This window comes from Manis pentadactyla, chromosome 9, assembly GCF_030020395.1.
Source record: "Manis pentadactyla isolate mManPen7 chromosome 9, mManPen7.hap1, whole genome shotgun sequence".
Lineage (NCBI taxonomy): Eukaryota > Metazoa > Chordata > Mammalia > Pholidota > Manidae > Manis > Manis pentadactyla.
Genome location: NC_080027.1, coordinates 86,933,307 through 86,956,850, shown reverse-complemented (window position 1 = coordinate 86,956,850; position 23,544 = coordinate 86,933,307). Strand labels below are relative to the sequence as shown.

Below are 23,544 nucleotides of genomic sequence, written 5' to 3'. Positions count from 1 at the left end.
GAAAAGCCATGTTTAGACCTGGTTGCAAGACGGAAGTGGGTTGGAGGTGTGGCGCAAGTGGCTGGGGAGTGAGGAGAGCCGGAGTGGGTGGTTCCAGTTCTATCGCGGAGCCGGATGTTTTCCGAGCTTTGACAGGCGTGGCCGAGAGCAGTGCCCTACCACGGTGAGTTGCAGGGCGCGGGGTCTTCCTGGTGGGTGGGGGTGGGGAAGGAAGAGAAGGGATAGCCAGGTCGTCTGAAGGAATGGAGTCCGGATAGGGATCCGGAGCGGATCCGAGGAAGGGAGTAGGGGTGGGATGGGGCCTGGGAGTCAGTCTTTAACGCTGCAAAAATTCTGTCCCACTCCCTGATCTCCAGTGAGAGGACGTCACCCCTTTCGCTGCCTTCCTCTTGCCCACCCCAGGGCAGGGTTCAGGTTAGATCGCTGTCATCGAGCAAGCCCCTGGGATGGGGAAGTCTCCCTGGTCTGATCTGGCGAAGCGCTAAGAATAAATTTGGGGGAAGTGTTCTACCCTGCCACTTATTAGGCCACGCTTTCATCTCTATTTCTTAATCTCTGAAATGGGATAATTGCACCTAATCCGGGTTTTGTAAACCATAGAGCTCTGTGCAAACGCGGCTGTGGTTGAATGTCTTGCTGTTGTATTGCAGGATTTGCATTTTCGCAATTTTGGAGCCCCAGCTAGGAGAGCAAAGCGATTTCAAGTTATTTCCGTTCTTATATAGGGGAAATTAGAGGAGAGGCTTTACTTTGCCCCTTTGTGGCACCTCTTCTGAACCTTGAGAATCATATGAATGACAGTCACTTAGTGTTGAGGATTGATATGAGCCAAGTGACCACTGTATAGACAGGCATGGATTAAGATCTTGGACTCTGCCATGTCGAGATGTTTGCTTGTTTTTCTGGCCCTCACTTTTCTCGAACTGTGAAATGGGCTTAGTAGTGCAAGACTTATGGATGCTGTTGTGAAGTTAAAAGAGAATTTGTGTCCAGTTCATGGTGCTCTATCGCCTTAACAAACGTTAGTTCCCTTCTCCATTGAGGAGATTAATTCAACAATTGACTGAGCACCTATGTGCCAAATAGGTTAGAGGTTCTTAAACAGGGATTCTCAGAGGGCCTGTGAGCCCCTTGAAATTATATGCAAGATTTCATGCTTATTTTCCTTAGGGAAAAGTCCACAAATTTCCTCAGAATATCAGAGGTCCAGCACTCTCAAAGATTAAAACCTCTGCCTAAAGAGATTCTCAAAGATTTTTGTAAAGGTAGCTGTTTTACCTCCTGAGAAGGAAAAAATTAATCTCAGAGTAAGGAGTGTTTTGGACAGAATAGAGCAGGGCTTGTAGGTGACTAGGGTCTTAGGCAGCCAGGATACTTCATTTCCCGACTTTTGTTAAAATTTCTCTACAATAACTTCCCTCACCCTACCACTGAATGGAAGCTAAGCTGCTGGGCCCACAGGGGCAACAGCTATGGGTTGGAGGCAGTGGAGAGGCCAGTCTGGAAACACTGTGATTATTTATGCCGGAAAAGGAGGTTATGGAGGGGGAGGCATCAGTCTTGGAAAAACTAACAAAATAGAGAAATTACTGGAAAAGAAGTGGAGTTCAATCAAGTTCAGCTCCCTTTCTAGGGGGTGTCCCTCTCCCTTCCTCACACATACTTCAGCTCCCAGCTGCTCCTTCTAGTCCTGTTCACTTCAGCATAATTGTTTTAGAACACTGCAGAATTGCATTTTGGAAGGATCCTTTACTTCTATAGATGAAGAAATTTAGGCCTAGATAAGGAAGGGACTTTCCCAGCATTTCTGGAATTCATTGGCTCAGGCAGGACTACAGTCCAGTTCTGCATATACCTCATCCCATACATTTTTCGTTGCATCAAACACCCACTCTATGCAGAAAGACCTGTCTGGGATAGCTGTGGGCAGAGCGGAAGAAACACTTGTGCTGGGGCTGTGACAAAGAGAAGGGATGGAGAGAAAGCTCAGACCTAGAGGGGTTTACTTTCAGCTGAGTTCTGTCCCTGCTCCCCAGGGAGTCCTCTTTTGGAAGCCCTCACCTCCTCCTGGTTGAATGGGGGAAGGAGTGTGTTAGGGGAATCAGGAGTGGATTCTGGGTCGCCTGCATTGGAGGGTTGAAAGGGATTGGGGGAGCTGCATTCCCTGAGATGCATTCCCAAGTAAGAGAGGGTCATTTTTCTCTGTGTTCATGGGAAGGGACTTATATTTTGGTGGCAGGCAATAGTAGTGCATAAGGGTAGTATACAAGGCCAGAAGAGAGAAAGAGGAAGATTTTTTTTTTTTTTGATCTATTACGGCTGCTTGGCTTTGGCTCAGGAGCTTGAAACAGCTTTTAGCACTGGATCATTGTGGTTGCCCTGGTAACAGGGTGATTGTTGCTTGGCACAGGGAACCAGTTTACCACCCAGTGTCCTTGGCTGTGACGTGTGCAGGAGGTTGTCATGTTCCTTCAGAGCTCAGAGGTGTTTGGGGTCTGGATCCTGGCTGGCAGTTCTCCCCTCTTCTCCCTGGGGCTTGTCTGCACTCCTCATCAGCCCTGCTGTTTCTCTGACCATATATGTCATTTTTTGGGCTCCAGAATTGCAGCAGCCTTAGAGCAGCTTCTTCTCTGGGGCTGGACCAAGTGGGTTAAACTGAAACTCTCCTCCCTCACCTATGGTGAGCTTGTGATAGGAGAGGGATCAGTGTCTGGTTAGGGCCAGGGCAGAAGATGCTACCTCTAGGCTGCATGCAGCCATCCTTATGGCCATACCCCTGATCTGGGCCAACCCAGTCTGAGAGTCGGTTCTGCTCTCTCCCAGCCTGCTGTAATTGCTGTTGTTATTTGCCTCCTGTATCTCAGTGCTCTGGATGTCATGGACTTTCCCCTTCCCTGTCTGGGCCCCCCAATCTCTGGAGCAGTCTTTTGTCCTTTCCCACCATGGAACTAGTGTCAGGAGCTACCCACAGAATGAGCTTGGAAGCCCTCAGGAGCCTGTAGATGGTCTGCTATGACTGGCAGGCAGATTCCTACCCCTGCTCCTGGCTCCTGTCTTGGGGCAGTTCCATCTGGGCACCTTGGCCATGGCCTGTTTCCTGGGGCCCTGTGGTCTCTGGCCACCTCCTCTTCCCCGGGCCAGGAGTAAGGGATGAAGTAGCCAGGGCCTCAGTTGATCTCTTTTAGGATGGGGTTTGTAGCATCCCTGTACTTCCTAGACTCTTGCCACATCTCTACTTAACTGCTGGGGCCTAGGAAGCATCTATGTTCTGTGACCCCTGAGGAGAGGACGTGGACCTCTAATCCTCTGCAGCCGGGATTGCATGATTGACCCAGCTGGGTAGTGGGCAGCACAGGGCCTGGCAAGGCTTTTCCCTCTCCATCTGGAGGGCCTGAGGGCAGGCGCTGAGCTGTGTCATCCTGTGTCCAAGCTGCCTTTTCTGGCAACATGCCTGAACTAGGGAGAGCCCAAGCTACATGGGGCTCTTGGCAAGGATGAGAAATGTTGAGGAACAGGGACAAGGGAGCTTGGGGGAGGAGAGTGGGGATGGGAGGGTGTGCTGTAGAAGTTACAGGTGAAAAGAGGGTGTTGCTGACCTGGTACTACCCCACCCCCAGGTTTTTCTTCAGGTTCTGTGGGGTGAGATTGTGGGGGACAGGCTTGGCCATGGACCCTCTCTCAGAGTTGCAGGACGACCTGACCTTGGATGACACCAGCCAGGCTCTGAACCAGCTGAAGCTAGCCTCCATTGATGAGAAGAACTGGCCCTCAGATGAAATGCCTGACTTTCCCAAATCAGGTGGGCACCGTTGGATCTCAGGCAGCCACAGGTGCCTTAGAGGGGGAGCCCCCCTTCCTGCTGAAGGGAGACCCCAGGAGGGCAGGATTGGGGCAGGCAACCCAGCCCCAGAATGGGATGGGAGCATCAGCCTTACTGTGAGGAGGACCAGAGAACATGAATCGCCAGGAACACTGTGCCAGCCCCCAGATTATCCTCCTGACTTTACTGTGTTCCTCAGATGACTCCAAAAGCAGCTCCCCGGAACCTGTCACACACCTGAAGTGGGATGACCCTTACTACGACATCGCCCGGCACCAGATTGTAGAGGTGGCAGGTGAGCACACCCAGCATTACACCTTTTTCTCCCAGTCTGCACTCCTGGCTCAAGGAAGCCAGCCCCTCATGCCATAGAGGAAGGGCTGGGGAGAGGCCAGGTACTCACTCCATCCTCCTGTTCTGACCCCTAACCCTGGGCTCCTGAGCACAGACACTGTTCTTTACAATCAGTAGCTAATCTCCCTTCCCTTTGCCCTGAGGTTAGCTTTTCCATCCCATCAGTTACTGGGGAACAGGGAGGTGCCAGGCCCTCCTGGGAAATGCTACCTCCAAGGACGTTTGGAATGGCAGAGCCTCCTTCCAGAATCTAGGGCCACCTGACCCCCTGGTGCATCAGGTCCCAGCAGATGTGCTACCCTGCTGAGAATGGGTGTGCAGCCTCCCTTGGGTCTCAGCCTCAGTGAACCTCCTCTCACCTGTTCATAAGCAGGTGCGAGGAGCAGGGGAGGTAGCAAGGATGTTGATGACCTGGTTTCTGTCCTTAGGGTCCTACTTCTAGAAGAGGAAATTGGAATTGTAGATACTTCATGTTTTCCCTAATTGTTGTCTGTCCTCACTGGTGAGGCCAGGCAGCTGTAAGCAAGAGTGAGGCATGGCCCTGGTCTGAGGCATTGGGCTGGCAAGGGAAGCCAGATAGCACATTGTGGTGCTGGCTGAGGGGCCCTGGAGGTATCTGGCCATAGGAAAACAGTAGGGAGCTGCATCTCTCTCGAATGCTGGGTTCAGAGAGGAATGGGGGTATTGAAAGAGTTGTCCCTAATGTCAAAGGTGTTTCCATGGCATTTGTATTCCTGGTGTCTGCCCTGGTGTGGATTGGAAGCCTTAGGTATGGTCTTTCTCATCCCTATGGAAGCAAAGCTGAGAGATCTTTCCTGGCCTGGACACAGGAGAATCATCTGAGGGTTCAGAACTTTCTGTCCTCACTCCCAGAGGTGAACCTATTTGAGGCATTAGGGATGTGTGATGTGAAGGAGTCTCTATCCTCCCCCACACCCATGTGGCCGAATCACAAGGTGGAGCAGAGGAGACTGCCCCCTGCCATGTTGTGTATGACCCGTCTACCCCCTGCAAGCAGAGCTTCAACGTATTTCTGTTTTCCTAGGGTGTGATGAGCCTGAGGGGGCCCAGCCAGGTAGGTGTGTTCCTGGCTGACTGTGCTTGGCCTTTCTGGGCTGTGGATCAGGAGGGGTTCTTGGTGGAGGCTAGGTGGGGCCAGCTTAATTGCAGCCCCACTCCGGGATGCTGGGAGCTGGCGGTACCTGGGAGCCAGAAATAGCAAAGGATTTATGGAAGGTTTGACAGGGGGGAGGGGCTGTATAGGGACAGATCCAGAGCCCACAGACAGGGAAAGGAGCTGTAGGACAGGGAGGGGTCTTGTCCATGGTGGAGAGGGGGCTAGCTATGAGCAATGCCCTGGCCTGAGTGCTGGCTCAGGCCCCCTCTGGCATTGTGTGCCCCCAATGTGTGTACCTCGCTGACTGCTGAGAGGAGTTTGGATTGGCACTGCCAGAGCAAGAGTCATTTGATGAGACCATGGAAACAGCCTGGGAGGGACCTCTGGCTGGCCTAGAAGGAACCTAGCACCTCAGGAGCTAAGCTAGGGTATGAAAGAGGGCAGGTGGCACTGGTCCTTCAAAATAGACCTGCTGCTAGATGGAGCTGCATCTTCTCCTCCTGATTCTAAGTCTGGAGAAATTCTGCCCCAGGCTCTGGGAAACCCACTGCCTAAAGCAGTTTTGTAACCTAGATATCATGGTGAGCAAGCTCAGAAATAGAACCATGCATACTGTGTAATGCTGGCCTGGGACTGTGAAGGCCGGCAACCCTTAGTGACTACCTGCTGTGTTCTGGGCTCTGGCCCAGCACTAGTGATTCAAAAATGGACAAGATGCAGTCCCTGTCTTGGAGCTGCTCACAAGCCAGTAGAAGAGACAGGCACAGAAAGAATTATACAGGAAAACCCAAGTGTCATGACAAGATGGGTGATGGTTCATGTGGCAGTCATGGGGGAAGGAACAGAGGACATAGGCTTCTTGGAGGAGACTGCCTGGGGTGAGCCTTAAGGTTTCAGGGGAGTTAGCCTAGAGGAAGGGAGCGGAGTTGTCAAAGGAAGTTCTGTCTGGCATGAGAAAGCAGCAGAGGCTCAGAGCCACCTGATGGGACTGGGCAGTGAGCACTTCTGTGAGAGAGGTGTATATGGTATGAGCCTAGAGGGGCCTGTGAGTCATGCCAAGGAGCAGTTACAGGACTGGGGGCTGAGAGTGTATCTGGACTGGAGTTGAGGAGGAAGAGAGGATTCAAGGCTGAAAAGTTGGAGGCAAATAGGTGTTTATAATTCTCCAAGGCTAGAAGTTGGGGAAGTTTAAGATGAGAGAACAAAGCCTCTCTCTAGGCTTAGTGGGTCAGTCTGTAGACCCTCACCCAAGAAATTCTTGGGGGTTCCTTGCTAAGACATTTTAGGGCCAACAGAGGCTAGGCAGTGTTTGGGGTAGAGATGAGATGGATAGAGGGGGCTGATCCAGAGACTGGACATGGTAGTCAGACTGCTGGGAACAAGGCACTAAATCAAGCCAAAAAACAGTGGGCAGTGCAGCCAGGAGGGACTGGGGCTGTACTGTGCACATTCCAGAAACTTCCTTCACCCTCTCCATTGAGCCTTGCCCAGCCCTAGAGAAAGGGTCAGAGCCTTGGCAACCAGTTTGGAGAAGCACTGACTCTTGAGTTAATTTACTGATGAAGAAGAATCATCAAGATCACAGTTAACTCAATATGGAAAAGACCCTCAGCAAGGCATGGGGGATCCTTATCCTCAGAGGTAATGGAAGACAGACTCATTGCATTGCGTGAGTTGTGTAGGTGGTTTTCTTATTTGCCTCTGTAGCAATGGAGATTAGGCAAATGTGGTTTTGTGTCTTTGGAGAGGTTCAAGGTTAAAAATGAAGGGAAGGTCATTGGAATGTAGGGGAATGGGGACCAAGCCTTGTCCTCATCAAGGAGGAACTCCTTTGGGGTTCCTGATCCATGCAAAGAAGATGAAAGAGCATCTCACCTTGGGGGATAGTAGCATATGTCTCAGTTGCTCCCCAGCTTCTTGACAAAGCCAGATGGTTAGATGATCAAATAATGACTAGTTTGGGACAAATACCCCTGAGCGATTACATACAAATGAGCATTTCCCCAAAGGATTACAGACTCCTCTGAGCTCCATGTTCTTTTAGAATATCCCTAATGAGAAAAGATAAGATTTTTAGAAATGTCCAGAAGTCGAGAAGAGCAAGTGTCGTTAATATTCTAATAAAATCAGAAAGTATTGTTAGTGGTAAAAAATGAAATATGACTGTCAAGTAATCAGACTGATTTCCTCAGTTTCCTTGGACTTGCTGTAAAGGTAGAATCAAGAAGTTATCCAAAACATGCTGCTCAGAACAGTTGCTTCTGGATTAAATGTGGACCTTTAGGATGACTGGCAAGATAACAGTGGTTTGGTGGGTGTGACTTTTGTTTTTTTAGCTAAGGTGAAAGTTACATAACATAAAATTAATCATTTTAAAGTGTACAGTTCGGCGGTATTAGTACATTCACAGTTGTGCCACTACCACCTCTCTAGTTCAAAATGTCATCTGTACCTGTACTGTACCCCTAACCATAAGCAGTCACTCCCTGTTCTCCCTTCTTTCCAGCACCTGGAAACCACTAATTTGCCTTCTGTCTCTGTGTGTTTACCTATTTTACCTATTCTAGATAATTCATATAAATGGAATCATACAATATGTAGCTTTTTGAGTCTGGCCTCTTTCACTTAGCATGTTTCAGGGTTCATTCATAGTGTAGCTTGTAGCAATACTTCATTCCTTTTTATGGCTGAACAATATCCCATTGCATGAATATGCCACATTTTTTATCCGTTCATCCATTAATAGACATTTGGTGTGATTTTTCACCTTGTGTGATTTTTTAAAAAGTCATGTTATATTTTTATACCCTAGCTCAGTAACTCTGAGAGCAGTTATCCCTCTTTATTGGGTGTCATGCCCTTGAATGCAGGTGGCTGCCCAGAGGTATATCTGCATGGGCCACTCTGGGCCCTTGTACAAGATGGTGCAGGTCTTTAGGCCTGGCACCTTTCAGCTCCTCACCCCACTCAGCTCATCTTCCATCCACTGTGCTCCATCTTTGTCTACACCTAGGAGATGACAAATACGGGCGGAAGATCATTGTGTTCAGTGCTTGCCGAATGCCCCCAAGCCACCAGCTGGACCACAGCAAGCTCCTGGGGTGAGTATCTGTGGGGAAGGTGGAGGGACCTGTGCCCAGACCCCAGTCTAGTCTGACACCAGTTTCCTCTCTGGCCTTGCCTGCTAGGGGGCTGTGTGGGGGGACCAGCCACCTTCCTTGGTGTCTCCCTTCATCTCCCAAGGGAGCTATTTTACTTTTGGGGGACACTGGGGTAGGAGCCAGACCTGACTTCTAGTTCAAGTTACTTTGCATAGTGGGTAGTAATACAGCCCTCCTCCTTGTAGGAGTAAAATTCTGCTGTGAACATGTTTTGGAAAGTAAACTACTGTCCAAATGTGAGGGCTGATTTTTATAATGATCTGGTACTTCTAATGTTGCAGTTTTTCATCATTTATACAAATAATTAGTGTTATTTTGTGCCAAATTTGGTGCCAGTGATTTCTGTACCTATCTGGATTCTGTGAACCAAATATATGTAGTAGCTCTGGTTGGTCTAGAAATCTCCTAGGCAAGTCCAAAGGCTGGTTGAAAGCAGACATTTGATAGACTGTGTTCCAGTAAGCATTCATTACTGAGCCAACACTGGTCCCACAGCCACACAAGCAGAGCATAACTGACTTCCTTCTGAAGCTCCTAGTATGTGTACCTTTACCATCTTGCACTTCTCTCCTGACCAGTTTACAGCACTCTGAAATTGAAAATGTCTGCCCATAGCAGCTCTTCGGGATCCTGAATGATTGTGTGTGTGTAGGCGGTGGGAAGTGGCCTGGGGCAGACTGAGGGTGCAGCTGCAGAAGGGGAGAGGGCCTCAGCACCGGATCTGTAGTCTTGGTGAGCCAGAGCCAGGCCTGAATCCTTCAGCCTTCTGTGAGTTCCTTCTCTCTGGCCTCCTGAACCCTCTTCCCACCCATCCTCAGCCTGGCAGGCAGATTCCTGTCCAGGCCCATCATGTAGTCCAGCCAGCTTGGCCTGAGGATGACTGAGTCACACACCCTCCCCTGTGGTTGTATCACAGTATAAGGCAGGTGACAGACTCCTACCCAGGTAATAGTCCAAGTGGGAGGAAGTCAGAAGAAGCAGAGGGGAAATCACCCAATTTTCAGGAGAGGTTGCTGAGTGAGGTTCTACCCACTCTGCGGCTTCCTCCAGCTTTAGAAGCCCTCTGCCATCCAGCCTGTCTGTCCTCCGCCCCTTCCTGGAGAGGTCTCCCCACCCCTACCCAGCCTGGCAGGGAGGTGCTTCCATCATGGGTCAGTCCTGGCCTCTTGTGTTCAGTCAGATTATCTCAGACTTGGCTTTTCCCGGCTGTCCAGCCAGATCTGGGAGTGTTGAAATAGAAAACGCTAGAGGTATGGATTTGTTAGACTAATTAAACTTTAGCTGTACCTCTTACTAGCTGTGTGCTTGGGGGCAAGTCACTTCTGAGCCCTAATAAGAATTGTGGACACCTCACAGGAATGTTATGGGCATTAAGTAAGGCAATATACATGAAATGCCACTGTATATATTTCTAAAGTATTACAAATTTCAAGAATTTAGAAAAATGTAGCTGGCTAAAAATACATAGATGGTAAAAAAAAGTCTCCCATAAGCCCACCAACTCAAGAGAAAACCACTGTGAATATTTTAGTGTATTCACTTCCTATAACATATACAGAATTCTATAGTGTTTTTTACCTTACATAACATTTTTACTGTCTGAGTATTAAACATTCTTCAAGGACATCCTTTAAAAGACATTTTATTGGCATATATATATATACAGAAAAGTGAACAAATTATGTATATTCCTTGGTGAATTTTCAAAACCTGAATTCACCCATGTCACCTACACATATCAACCTCCATTTGTTCGTCTAGTCTCTGCCCAAAGGGTAGTGCTCTGGGTACTGTTTTTTTTTTTTTTTTTTTGTATTACGGTATTATTGATATACACTCTTATGAAGATTTCAAATGAAAAAACAATGTGGTTACTACATTTACCCATGTTATCGATTCCCCGCCCATACCCCAATGCAGTCACTGTCCATCAGTGTAGTAAGATGCCACAGATTCACTGTTTTCCTTATATGTGCTACACTGTTTTCCCTGTGATCCCCCACACCATATGTACTAAATATAATACCCCTCAATCCCCTTCGCCCACCCTCCCCACCTGCCCTCCCACACCCCTCCCCTTTGGTAACCACTAGTCCTTCTTAGAGTCTGTAAGTCTGCTACTCTTTTGTTCCTTCAGTTTTGTTTCATTGTTAACTCCACAAATGAGAGAAATCATTTGGCACTTGTCTTTCTCCACCTGACTTATTTCACTGAGCATAATATCTTCCAGCTCCACCCATGTTATTGTAAATGGTAGAATTTGTTTCTTTCTTATGGTTGAATAGTGTATATGTGTATTCCACTGTGTATATGTACCACATCTTCTTTATCCATTCATCTACTGATGGGCACTTAGGTAGCTTCCATATTTGGCTACTGTAAAAAGTGCTGCAATAAACATAGGGGTCATATGTCTTTTTGAGTCTGAGAAGTTGTATTCTTTGGGTAAATTCCAAGGAGTGGGATTCCCAGGTCAAATGGTATTTCTATTTTTAGTTTTTTGAGGAACCTCCATATTGCTTTCCACAATGGTTGAACTAGCTTACATGCCCACCAGCAGAGTAGGAGGGTTCCCCTTTCTCCGCATCCTCGCCAGCATTTGTTGTTCTTAGTCTTTTCGATGCTGGCCATCCTTACTGGTGTGAGGTGATACCTCATTGTGGTTTGAATTTGCATTTACCTGATGGTTAGTGATGTGGAGCATCTTTTCATGTGTCTGTTGGCCATCTGAATTTCTTCTTTGGAGAACTGTCTCTTCTTATCCTCTGCCCATTTGTTAATCAGGTTATTTGCTTTTTGGGTGTTGAGACATATAAGTTCTTTATATATTTTGGATGTTCACCCCTTGTTGGATATGTCATTTATAAATATATCTCCCATACTGTAGGATGCCTTTTTATTCTGTTGATGGTGTCCTTTGCCATACAGAAATTTTTTAGTTTGATGTAGTCCCGTGTGTTCATATTTGCTTTTGTTTCCCTTGCTCAAGGAGATGGGTTCAGGAAGAAGTTGCTCATGCTTATATTCAGGAGATTCTTGCCTATGTTGTCTTCTAAGTTTTATGGTTTCATGCCTTACATTCAGGTCTTTTGATCCATTTCGAGTTTACTTTTGTGTATGGGGTTAAACAATAATCCAGTTTCATTCTCTTGCATGTAGCTGTCCAGTTTTGCCAACACCACTTGTTGAAAGGCTGTCATTTCTCCATTGTATGTCCATGGCTCCTTTGTTGTATATTGATTGAGCATATATTGTTGGGTTTATATCACGGCTCTCTAGTCTGTTCCATTGGTCTATGGGTCTGTTCTTGTGCCAGTACCAAATTGTCTTGATTACTGTGACTTTGTAGTAGAGCTTGAAGTTAGGGAGCATAATCCCCCCAGCTTTATTCTTCCTTCTCCGGATTGCTTTAGCTATTTGGGGTCTTATGTGGTTCCATATGAATTTTAGAATGATTTGCTCTAGTTCATTGAAGAATGGTGTTGGTGTTTTGATAGGAATTGCATTGAATCTGTAGATTGCTTTAGGCAGGATGGCCATTTTGACAATATTAATTCTTCCTATCCATGAGCACAGGATGTGCTTCCATTTATTGGTACATTCTTTAATTTCTCTCATGAGTGTCTTGTACTTTTCAGAGTATAAGTCTTTCATTTCCTTGGTTAGGTTTATTCTTGGTATTTTATTCTTTTTGGTGCAACTGTGAATGGAATTCTTTTCCTGATTTCTCTTTCTGCTAGTTCATCATTAGTGCATAGGAATGCAACAGATTTCTGTGTATTAATTTTGTATCCTGCAAATTTGCTGAATTCAGATATTAGATTAGTAGTTTTAGAGTGGTTTCTTTAGGGTTTTTTATGTACAATATCATGTCATCTGAAAACAGGGACAGTTTAACCTCTTCCTTGACAATCTGATGCCTTTTATTTCTTTGTGTTGTCTGATTGCTGTGGCTAGGATCTCCAGAACTATGTTGAATAGGAGTGGGGAGAGTGAGCATCCTCGTCTTGTTCCCGATCTTAAAGGAAAAAGCTTTCAGCTTCTCACTGTTAAGTATAATGTTGGTTGTGGATTTGTCATATATGGCCTTTATTATGTTGAGGTACTTGCCCTCTATACCCATTTTGTTGAGAGTTTTTATCATGAATGGATGTTCATTTTGTTGAATGCTTTTTCAGGCATCTATGGAGATGATCATGTGGTTTTTGTCCTTCTTTTTGTTGATGTGGTGGATGATGTTGATGGATTTTCGAATATTGTACCATCCTTGCATCCCTGGAGTAAATCCTACTTGATCATGATGGATACTCTTTTTGGTGTATTTTTTAATTCAGTTTGCTAATATTTTGTTGAGTATTTTTACATCTATGTTCATCAGAGATATTGGTCTGTAATTTTCTTTTTTTGTAGTGTCTTTGCCTGGTTTTGGTATTAGAATAAAGCTGGCCTAATAGAATGCATTTGAAAGTATTCCCTCTTCTACTCTTTGGAAAACTTTAAGGAGGATGGGTATTAGGTCTTCACTAAATATTTGATAAAATTGAGCAGTGAAGCCATCTGTTCCAGGGGTTTTGTTCTCAGGTAGTTTTTTGATTACCAATTCAATTTCATTGCTGGTACTTGGTCTGTTCAGATTTTCTGTTTCTTTCTGGGTCAGCCTTGGAAGGTTGTATTTTTCTACTAAGTTGTCCCTTCTAGGTTATCCAGTTTGTTGGCATATAATTTTTCATGATATTCTCTCATAATTCTTTGTATTTCTGTGGTATCTGTAGTGATTTTTCCTTTCTCATTTCTGATTCTGTTTATGTGTGTAGACTCTTTTTTTCTTGATAAGTCTGGCTAGGAGTTTATCTATTTTGTTGATTTTCTCAAAGAACCAGCTCTTGCTTTCATTGATTCTTTCTTCTTCTCAATTTTGTTTCTGCTCTAATCTTTATTATGTCCCTGCTTCTCCTGACTTTGGGCCTCATTTGTCCTTCCTTTTCTAGTTTCATTAATTGTGATTTTAGAGTGTTCATATGGGACTGTTCTTCTTTCCTGAGGTAGGCCTGTATTGCAATATACTTTCCTCTTAGCACAGCCATGGCCGCATCCCACAGATTTTGCAGTGTTGAATTATTGTTGTCATTTGTCTCCATATATTGCTTGATCTCTGCTTTTATCTGGCCATTGATCTATTGGTTATGTAGGAGCATGTTGTGAAACCTCCATGTGTTTGTGGGATTTTTCATATTCTTTGAGTAATTTATTTCTAGCTTCCTGCCTTTGTGTTCTGAGAAACTGGTTGGTACAATTGCAATCTTTTTGAATTTACCAAGGCTCTTCTTGTGGCCTAGTATATGATCTATTCTTGAAAATGTTCCATGTACACTTGAGAAGAATGTGTATTCTTCTCTTTTGGGTGTAGAGTTCTGTAGATGTCTGTTAGGTCCATCTGTTCTAATGTGCTGTTTAGTGCCTCTGTCTCCTTACTTATTTTTTGTCTGGTTGATCTGTCCTGCAGAGTGAGTAGAGTGTTGAAGTCTCCTAGAATGAATGCATTGCATTCTATTTTCCCTTTTAATTCTGTTAGTATTTGTTTCGCATATGTAGGTGCTCCTGTGTTGGGAGCATAGATATCTATAATGGTTATATCTTCTTGTTGGATGGACCTCTTAATCATTATGTAATGTCCTTCTTTGTCTCTTGTGACATTGTTTTGAAGTCTATTTTGTATTTTGTCTGATACTAGTACTGCAACTCCTGCTTTTTTCTCACTATGAGTTGCATGAAGTATCTTTTTCCATCCCTTTGCTTTTAGTCTGTGTATGTCTTTGGGTTTAAAGTGAGTCTTGTAGGGAGCATATAGATGGGTCTTGTTTTTTTATCCATTCAGTGACTGTGTCTTTTAATTGTTGCATTCAGTCCATTTACATTTAGTGTAATTATCGATAGATATGTACTTATTGCCATTGCAGGCTTTAGATTTGTAGTTACCAAAGGTTCAAGGTTAACTTCCTTACTATCTAAGAGTCTAACTTAACTCACTCAATATCCTATTAGAAACACAATCTAAAGGTTCTTTTTTTCTCCTTCTTTTTCTTCCTCTTTTATTCTTTATATATTAGGTATCATATTCTGTATTCTTTGCCTATCCCTTGATTGACTTTGGGGATAGTTAATTTAATTTTGCATTTGCTTACTAATTAACAGTTCTACACTCTTTACTGTGGTTTTATTACCTCTGGTGACAGGTATTAAACCTTAGGAACACTTCCATCTATAGCAGTCCCTGTAAAATAGACTGTAGAGATGGTTTCTGGGAGGTAAATTCTCTCAGCTTTTGCTTATTTGGAAATTGTTTAATCCCTCCTTCAAATTTAAATGATAATCTTGCCGGATAAAGTAATTTTGGTTCGAGGCTCTTCTGCTTGATTGCATTAAGTATATCATGCCACTCCCTTCTGGCCTGTAATGTTTCTGCTGAGAAGTCTGATGATAGCCTGATTAGCTTTCCTTTGTATGTGATCTTATTTCTCTCTGGCTACTTTTAATAGTCTGTCCTTATCCTTGATCTTTGCCATTTTAATTACTATATGTCTTGGTGTTGTCTTCCTTGGGTCCCTTGTGTTGGGAGATCTGTGGATCTCCATGGCCTGAGAGACTATCTCCTTCCCCAGATTAGGGAAATTTTCAGCAATTACCTCCTCAAGGACACTTTCTATCCCTTTTTCTCTGTTCTTCTTCTTCTGGTACCCCTATAGTGCAAATATTGTTCCGTTTGGATCGGTCACACAGTTCTCTCAATATTCTTTCATTCTTAGAGATCCTTTTTTCTTTCTGAGTCTCTGCTTCTTTATATTCATCTTCTCTAATTTCTATTTCATGTATCTTCTCCTCCACTGTATCTAATCTGCTTTTAATACCTTCCATTGTGCTCTTCAATGATTGGTTCTCTGACCGGAATTCATTCCTGAGTTCTTGAATATTTTTCTGTACCTCCATGAGCATGTAAATGATTTTTATTTTGAACTCCCTTTCAGGAAGATTCATGAGGTTGATGTTTTTTGAATCTTTCTCAGGTGTTGTATTCATAATTTTACTTTGAACGAGGTTTCTTTGGTGTTTCATATTTGTATATGGTGCCCTCTAGTGCCCAGACACTCTACTCTCTGGAGTTGCTCAGCCCTTGAGGCAGTGTCAGGGGTCGCAGGGAAGCAGTATTGGTGCCTGGGGGGAGGAAAGAGCTGTTTCCTGCTTCCCGGCTGCTATGCCTGCCTCCACTGCCAGTACCAGTGGGCCAAGCACACAGGTATAAGCCTCTATGCTTTGCGTATGTTGTTGCTGTACATGGGGCTTCCCTCTGGCTGGCCTAATGCCAGGGTAGGGTTTGCCGGTTTGTGAGCCAGTTTGGGGCTGGCTGGGAGAAAGGTGCAGTAGGCTGCTTATCATGGAGGGGGTCCTTGGTGCTGTGTAGCCAGCCAGGGAGCTGGAGTGCCTGAAGATCATGAAAGCTCCCAACCTGCTGGGCAGAATACACTCGGACAATTTTGTCTACCTGTCCTTTCTCCTGAGCAGTAAGCTCTGTGCAATCCTTGCCCCTTTAGCAGCCCTCTTGCTGTTAAGTCTCTCAGACTGCCCACCTTTCTTTTGTCCCAGAGCAGCTGGATGTGGATCCCTGCTTTCCACATGCAGCTGAAATCTGTCTCTCTAGGAATTCTGTCTGTCTTAGCTTTCCAACCCCATAATCACAATAGTACCATGCAAGCACCATGAAATGTAGGTTTGTGCTCCCAGAGCAGATCTCCGGAGTTAGGTATTCAGCAGTCCCGGGCCTCCACTCCCTCCCTGCTCTGTTTCTCTTACTCCCGCTGGTGAGGTGGGGTGGGGGAAGGGCTTGGGTCCCATCGGGCCACAGCTTTAGTACATTACCCTGTTCCGTGAGGTCTGCTGTTTTCTCCAGGTGTATGCAGTCTGGCACAGCCCTCTTTCCTGTTGCTCTCTCAGGATTAGTCGTATTAATTGTATTTTCTTATTGTATGCAGTTTTAGGAGGAAGCCTCTGTCTCACCTCTCCTGTTGCCATCTTTAATCCTTCTGGGTACTGTTAAGACATCTAACTTCACAGATTGTGTCTGGCTGCGGAAACATCCTGTGGGGTATTCTATTTATAGATGTTCTGTGATTTATTTAACCAATTCCCTGTTGTTGGACAGTTAGCTTGCTGCTCAGTTTTCTTCTTCCATTGTGATACAGGCTGCAATGAACAGCCTTCTGCAAAAATGTTCCTGTTCATCTCTGATTATTTCATTAGAATGAATATCTGGACATATTTACTGTACCAGAAATTATGAAAATTTTATAGCTTTAGATAACATCAGTTTATTGGCCTACAAAAGTTCATAACACTCATCAAAAGTTGAGTGTATTTTCATTACAGTTTTTGCTCTTTTAGAGTTCCAAGATGCTATCTTTTTATGTGGCAGTTCTCTGCAAGCACTCAATGTGTATAAGGAGTAAATTACCACATAGTAGTAATGATCAGAATCACAGTACAACCTGGCATTAGACACCTCACCTGGGCCCAGCCCAGGACCACGGGCCATGACTTAAATTGCCCTCCATGAGTGAGGTCTGGCTGTGTCTGTATACATAGTCAAATCCTCAGGCACTTCCCCAGGCTCCTTCTCTTCTTCCCTACCTCCTCTTGGAAGTCCTTAGCATTCCTGCAAACCCAGCATCCCATCCTGGAGTGATGTTCCTGCTGGGCCTAGGAGCAGTTGACCAACCAGAACGAGGGCCTTCCACTGGCCTCCTCTACCTTGAGTTCATTCCCTTCATATTTCTCCACCTCAGATGGGCTGAACGCCTGTGTGTGTGTTTATGTTGGGGTGGTAGGTATTGTGTTGTGAGTGCAGAGAACTTGAGATGTGGGTCCTTGGTCTATGAAAAGTCCAGTGACTGAGTAGGGAAGGAGTTGCACTGGCTACCCTGATCCCCTCTCGTGGGACTCCCTTTACATCCTGCACTGGGAGTCTGAGTGTAAAAGGCAAAGCTGCCGCTTAGTCATCAACACAAACTTTTGAGTTAGTTCATCTCCAGGCTCTACCACAGCTATGTGACCTTGGATAAGTATTTGACCTCTCTGATCTTCATTGCCCTCACTTGTAAGAAGGTGATAATATCAGCCTCTATTGTTTAAGGAAAGCATGAGATAATGTGTGCAAAGTACTTGGCAGACACTAAAAGCTTAATGTTGATAAGTGGCTACTATCATTTTTATTGCCTCAGGGCAATCCTGTGGGGGTTGGGGTGGGGCAGTGTCACTCCCATTTTCACTGCAGGTATGTGAGGGCTCCAGTTAGTCCTAGTCTCCTGGCATCTAGTCAGTGCTCAAAACAGAGAGCTGTTGCTGATATGATTACTATTATTCCTCCACTCAGACCACCTACTGTCCTCCACAACAACATAATGACAGACCATGCAGCCAGAACAGCCCACGCAGGAGAGGGGCTCTGAGGCAGGGGTGTGATATAAGCAGGATATTCCTAGGGTGCCAGGTTCTGTCTTAATGGGGCCACACTTGTGTACAGGGCAGACTTAGAGGGCTTTTCTCCTGAAGGTACCTGAAGCACACCCTGGACCAGTATGTGGAGAGTGACTACACGCTGCTCTACTTGCATCATGGCCTAACCAGTGAGAACAAGCCCTCCCTTGGCTGGCTCCGGGATGCCTACCGGGAGTTTGATCGCAAGTGGGTTGGGGTCTGGGAGTGGGCTTTGGGGCCTGGGGCTGGTGTCTCTGAACCAGCAGCAGCTCAGCCAGGTTCTGGGCTATCCTCTGCTCAGTGAGGAGCTTATTCCATGCCTGGGGGAGGCAAGTGCTCCCACCTGGGTAAAATACTCTAAAGTCAGAATGCCTGGGCTTAAATGCCAGTTTCTCTACCTACTTATTCTGTGACTTTTCCTGTTCCTTAATCTCTCTGAGCCTCTGTTTCCTAATCTGTAAAATGGGGCAACAATGGCACTCACCTCTCAAGCTTGCCATGTCAAATGAGAAACTGTACATTAAGAACCTAGCTCTGTGTCTCTGCTGCCATGCCCACCTGTTTGTTCTGCCTCTGCAGGTACAAGAAGAACATCAAGGCCCTGTACATTGTGCACCCCACCACGTTCATTAAGACCTTGCTCATACTCTTCAAGCCCATCATTAGGTGAGCAGGCTGATGGGGCAAGGGGCTGGGGCCAGAGTCTCCCCATGCTTCCCCTTGAACTGTGTAGCAGGTGCCTGAGGAGACCAGCACCCTGGGGACAGACCAGTTTGGGACTAGGCCTCTGTCTGATCTGGGTGGGCTGCTGAGGGAACCCTGAAGGCCTGCTGAAGTGGGCCCTGAACCATGTCCTTTCTTTTGTCGGCAGCTTCAAGTTTGGGCAGAAGATCTTCTATGTGAATTACTTGAGTGAGCTGAGTGAGCATGTGAAGCTGGAGCAACTGGGGATCCCCCGCCAAGTACTCAAGTGAGGCTGGGGGCAGGGCTTGTGTGTACCCACCAGCCACATGTGTACACATTTATCATGTTTGTGGGGTACAACATGCTGGCCAAGGGGAGAGGAAGCTCTGAAACTCCAGAGTAAACAAGAAATGAATGTAATGGTTAAAAGGTCAGGGAAAGCCAGTTCAAATCCCACTTCTGTCACTTAAAAAGTACATGACGGGTCTCTTTAAGTCTTCACTTTCCCATATGCAAAGCAGGGTTGTTATAAAGATTGAATGAGGTAACCTATGTGAAGTAGCACAGTAAGTGCCCAGCAAACAAGGGTTGCCATAGTGACTACGGAGTTGGGTAGAGGGCCTGACCCTCCCATCTGCGCCCCCAGGTACGATGACTTCATCAAATCCACACAGAAGAGCCCAGCAACAGCCCCCAAGCCCATGCCACCTCGGCCTCCTCTGCCCAACCAGCAGTTTGGGGTCTCACTGCAGCAGTGAGTATGCAAAGGGTATGAAGGCCTGGCGGCTGGGGATCGACAAGGGCTGCAGACCTGCTCGCTGTCCTTGTTCCCACAGCCTCCAGGGGAAGAACCCAGAGCAGCAGCCCATCCCGCTTGTGCTTCGGGAGACTGTTGCCTACCTACAGGCCCACGGTGAGCACCTGACCGTCAGCTCTGACCCCAGGGCTGAGAGGTCCTGCATGCATCAGCGCCCAGCCTGACCCTGACTGGAACCCCAAGCCAGAGAATGGGTTGGGGAGCCTGCACATTGCCCCAGAGCTCTGAGACTCATCAGGCCCCACTGTTTCCCAGCTCTCACCACTGAGGGGATTTTCCGGAGGTCAGCCAACACCCAGGTGGTACGGGAAGTGCAGCAGAAGTACAACATGGGTAAGTGGCCTGGGGATGCCCAGGCCCACAGGCATAGATCGTGGGTGGGGGAGTGGTGTGGTGGAGCTAGAAACGTGTGACTGTTGAGGGGCTTCTGTGACTTGTGCTGCCCTATAAACAAGGGTCTCAGTGTGTGCCTGTCAGAGGTTTCTGTGGCATTTAGTATTACATGGATCTCACTCCTGCCTGGCTGTCCCAGGCCTGCTGCCTCCTTTGCTAGGCTCCCATGTCCCAGGTTCAGGTTCCTCTGGAGGTGAGGAATACTTGTAGAATGTGCTGCAGGCCCCTACTCCACCTGGATGGCCTGAACCTGTGTCCCCGTGTCACAGAGGAAGAGGGGAAGGCAGGTGCAAGAGGAGGCTCTCTGGTAGGAGGGGGCTTGAGCAGTGGCTGAGGGCGAAGTTGGGCAGTGGAGCCTGCTTGGCCTTTGGATGGGCTCCTGGCCACCAGGCTGGTCTCAGCTCCTCTCCACCCTTCCACCTCTGTCCCTACCCCAGGGCTGCCTGTGAACTTCGACCAGTACAATGAGTTGCATCTGCCAGCAGTCATCCTCAAGACCTTCCTCCGGGAGCTTCCTGAGCCCCTGCTCACCTTTGACCTCTACCCGCATGTTGTGGGCTTCCTCAGTGAGTGCCTCTCTCTTCCCTCCCCACCTCTGGGCTGCTTCTGCTGGGTCGGGGTCAAGGCTTGACTTGGAGCAGGTGGATTTGGCCTGTCCTCCAAGGTAACTCTGGTTGGGGTCTCCCCTAGCCTCTTGTCAGCCCAGCCCTGGGCTCCTGTAACCTGGGCCCCCATTCCTCACAGACATTGATGAGAGCCAGAGGGTGGAGGCCACACTGCAGGTATTCCAGATGCTGCCTGAGGAGAACTATCAGGTGCTTCGTTTCCTCACTGCTTTTCTGGTACAGGTGAGACTCTGCCTCAGCCTCTTCTGCTTGCATGGAGGAGGCAGGAGGAGCTGCCCCCCCTGCTGCTCCTGGGTAGCTAATTGCTGGGTGTGGGAGGCAGGGTTTGTGGCTTCCTGCTGCAGCCCCCTGCTTCCCTCCATAGATTTCTGCCCGCTCTGACCAGAACAAGATGACCAACACTAACCTGGCTGTCGTCTTTGGCCCTAACCTGCTGTGGGCCAAGGATGCTGCCATCACCCTCAAGGCCATTAATCCCATCAACACATTCACCAAGTTCCTCCTGGATCATCAAGGGGAGTTGTTCCCTAGCCCTGACCCCAGGGGGCTCTGAGCCCACCCCTGCTCCACCAGCCCCTTCTCTGATAGCCCCAGTTTGGACTCTCCTGGCTTCAGCCTTTCAGGAGCCTGGGGCTCCTGCCCAGGAAGAGACCATGAGGCCCTAGGGCAACAGAAGCTGGAGCCAGCCAACCAGCAGCCCCTCCTTCCCTGTGCCCCACCCACCTCACTGGCCCAGGAAGCCTTGCTGGAACCAGATGTTTTTCTTTGCCTTATACTTCTCACTGCCTCCTTGGCTCCTGCCAGGCTCTGCAGAGCTGGCCTTGGCCCTTCCTGCAGGGGAAGAATTGGCCCCAGCAACGCCTCACCTGCTTTCTCCTGCCTTTGTCGCCAGCAACCGCAGATGCCAAAATCGCTGCCAGCTGGGCTGGTAGCTGGGGCTGGTTCTCCCCTCCTGACTGCTGGGGCATGAGAGGCTCTGCTGGCTTGGCTGGCCCTACCAAGGCTGTCATCTGGATGGAGGCCTGGGTGCAAGCATCCTGCTCCTGTCCCAAGGGCTCAGCTTTGGGTGTTCCCAGACCTAAGGAATGACCAGGCTGGAGTCTGCTTCCTGTTTTTGCCTCCTTATCATCTACACATCCTGGGCCAACCTTTCCCCAGTGGTACTGCCCTGGGGTGTCCTAACCCCCTGGTTCTGCCAGGACTGGCAGCTTGGATGACAGGCTGAATCCCAGCATCCATCTGAGACACTCCACTACACCCGAGAGCCTTCTAGTGTCTGGTCTGACCAATGACAAGCAGTCTCAGCCCCCTGCCTTGCCTCCCCTTCCTTTCCCACGTAGACATGTCCTCAGCCTAAGACTCTTGCAGTCATGTCTGTTGTAGAATCACACTGGTCCCTGCTCTGGCCAGCAGTGACCCAGTGCCTCAGGATCTGTGGTAGCTCATCCATCCAGCTGGGGACTCCTGAAGGGGCCAGGCAGAGGTTTTGCTAAGTAGATCAGCCTGTCAGGTGAGTCCCCCAAGTACAGGACCCTCTGCTGGACCCTGGGTATGACTGAGCTCTCACTCCAGCTATGTCCCTTAGAATTCCTCTTTCCTGGTGAGCCGCAGAGAACTCTTCCTGCAGCCTGTCCCCTGGCAGTAGGGACGTACCTGCACAGTAGCCCAGGCCATCTGCAAGCCAGGTACGGCCTGGGCCCTGACCTCCCTGGGCTCTCTCCTCAGAACTAGCAGGTCAGAACTCCCTGGGCTTGGAGTGGCTGCTGATTCCCCATCAGTCATGTGACTCTAGCCCAGGCTTGAGCCTGTGCTTCCCGCCTCCTTTGTGTATCAGGTGTTGCTCACAGCCCCATTTACTGGGGAGCCTTGTGGATCTATCTGGTCTTTCTCCTGTCCCCTCCCCCACTGGTCTGTACCTGGGGGTGGGTGGGGCTTGTACTGTGTCTCAAGTATTCACATTCACACTTAATGACTTCTTTGGCACCAATCATGTTATTTCACCTTTGCACTTTTTGTATTTCAATAAAAATGGAGATGGAAAACTGCCTATCTGGCTGTTAAAGTGGGCATGAAGGTTCAGAATGGGGGAGTATGGTTGCAGACGAAGAGCAGATGGGGGTGCCTCAGGAAGTGCCCTCCCCGGTCCATCTGCCCCCACTCTTCCCCATTTTGTTCCCTTGTGAGTGGGTATGAAGTCAGCTTTCTGACCATCCACCAGGCTTTGGAGTATGAACAGTCACCCTCCATGTTTTGTACCTACAGCATTCCGACTGGCCACCAAGTGCTGTATCCTATGACCAGGGCCTCTTCTCTCCCCAAAACAGCGGACTGTGGAGGACAACAGTATAGGCTTTAGAGTCAGACCAGGGGTTGAATTCTAGTTCCATCATTCACCACCAGCTCTAACTGGTAATAGTTATATATTGCCCCACCTCAGACTTTGTTTCTGACCCACGGAGAAATGCACTGCATGCAGTACATAACACAGAGTGAGTGCCCAGTGGTAACTAGAATGATCAGCATTCTCAGATGAATGAAGTCAGAGTAGCAGCCAGGATTAGAACCCTCATCTCCCAACCATTCTGCTCTCCTCGGCCTGAGAGCTTCAGCAATTTTCACCTGCCACCTAGTCACATGGAAGATATGAAAGATCCAGTTTTGCTTTCGTTTGAGCATGTTTTGCTTTGCTTTAAAGGTTAAGACGGTAAAATTTATGTCTTTACCACAATTAAAAAAGAAATGGTTTGTCACTGGGAGGGCAAGCCAGGATTTCATGACATAGTGGTCAACGTCAAGTTCCAGCTGTTTGCTGCCTGCCTGCTAATTGCAATCAGGAGTCTATGGTGGCCTGTTCGTTTTTTTTTTTTAATTCAGGTATGATTGTTATACACTCATGAAGGTTTCACATGAAAAAACAATGTGGTTACTACATTTACCCATATTACCAAGTCCCCACCCATACCCCAATGCAGTCACTGTCCATCAGTGTAGCAAGTTGCCAGAGATCCACTGTCCCTTCTCTGTGATACACTGTTCTCCCCGTGATC

At 47.5% G+C, this 23,544-nt stretch overlaps 1 protein-coding gene across 2 annotated transcripts; it reads left to right on the top strand.

The window, feature by feature from the left end:
• Positions 1-11: 11 nt before the first annotated feature.
• On the top strand, positions 12-22,542 carry ARHGAP1 (Rho GTPase activating protein 1). 2 transcript variants are annotated; one of them, XM_036891862.2, is made up of 13 exons: positions 12-163; positions 3,618-3,799; positions 4,020-4,115; positions 8,305-8,392; positions 18,053-18,184; positions 18,557-18,643; positions 18,849-18,947; positions 19,308-19,415; positions 19,498-19,574; positions 19,734-19,811; positions 20,309-20,437; positions 20,616-20,719; positions 20,862-22,542. In XM_036891862.2, the coding sequence occupies exons 2-13, from the start codon at positions 3,667-3,669 to the stop codon at positions 21,048-21,050; spliced, it is 1,320 nt and encodes a 439-aa protein (XP_036747757.2). In that variant the 5' UTR covers positions 12-163; positions 3,618-3,666; the 3' UTR covers positions 21,051-22,542. The 2 variants fall into 2 exon arrangements, with proteins under 2 accessions (XP_036747757.2, XP_057363620.1); XM_057507637.1 differs by lacking the exon at positions 12-163 and adding an exon at positions 392-414.
• Positions 22,543-23,544: the final 1,002 nt, after the last annotated feature.

What these genes read in the sequence shown, in the direction of transcription:
- ARHGAP1 (XM_036891862.2), top strand. Translation starts at nt 3,667, where the DNA reads ATGGACCCTCTCTCAGAGTTGCAGGACGACCTGACCTTGGATGACACC. An exon ending in GCCTGACTTTCCCAAATCAG is followed by an intron (nt 3,800 to 4,019) that starts GTGGGCACCGTT and finishes TGTGTTCCTCAG; the next exon opens with ATGACTCCAAAAGCAGCTCC. An exon ending in TGCCTACCTACAGGCCCACG is followed by an intron (nt 19,575 to 19,733) that starts GTGAGCACCTGA and finishes ACTGTTTCCCAG; the next exon opens with CTCTCACCACTGAGGGGATT.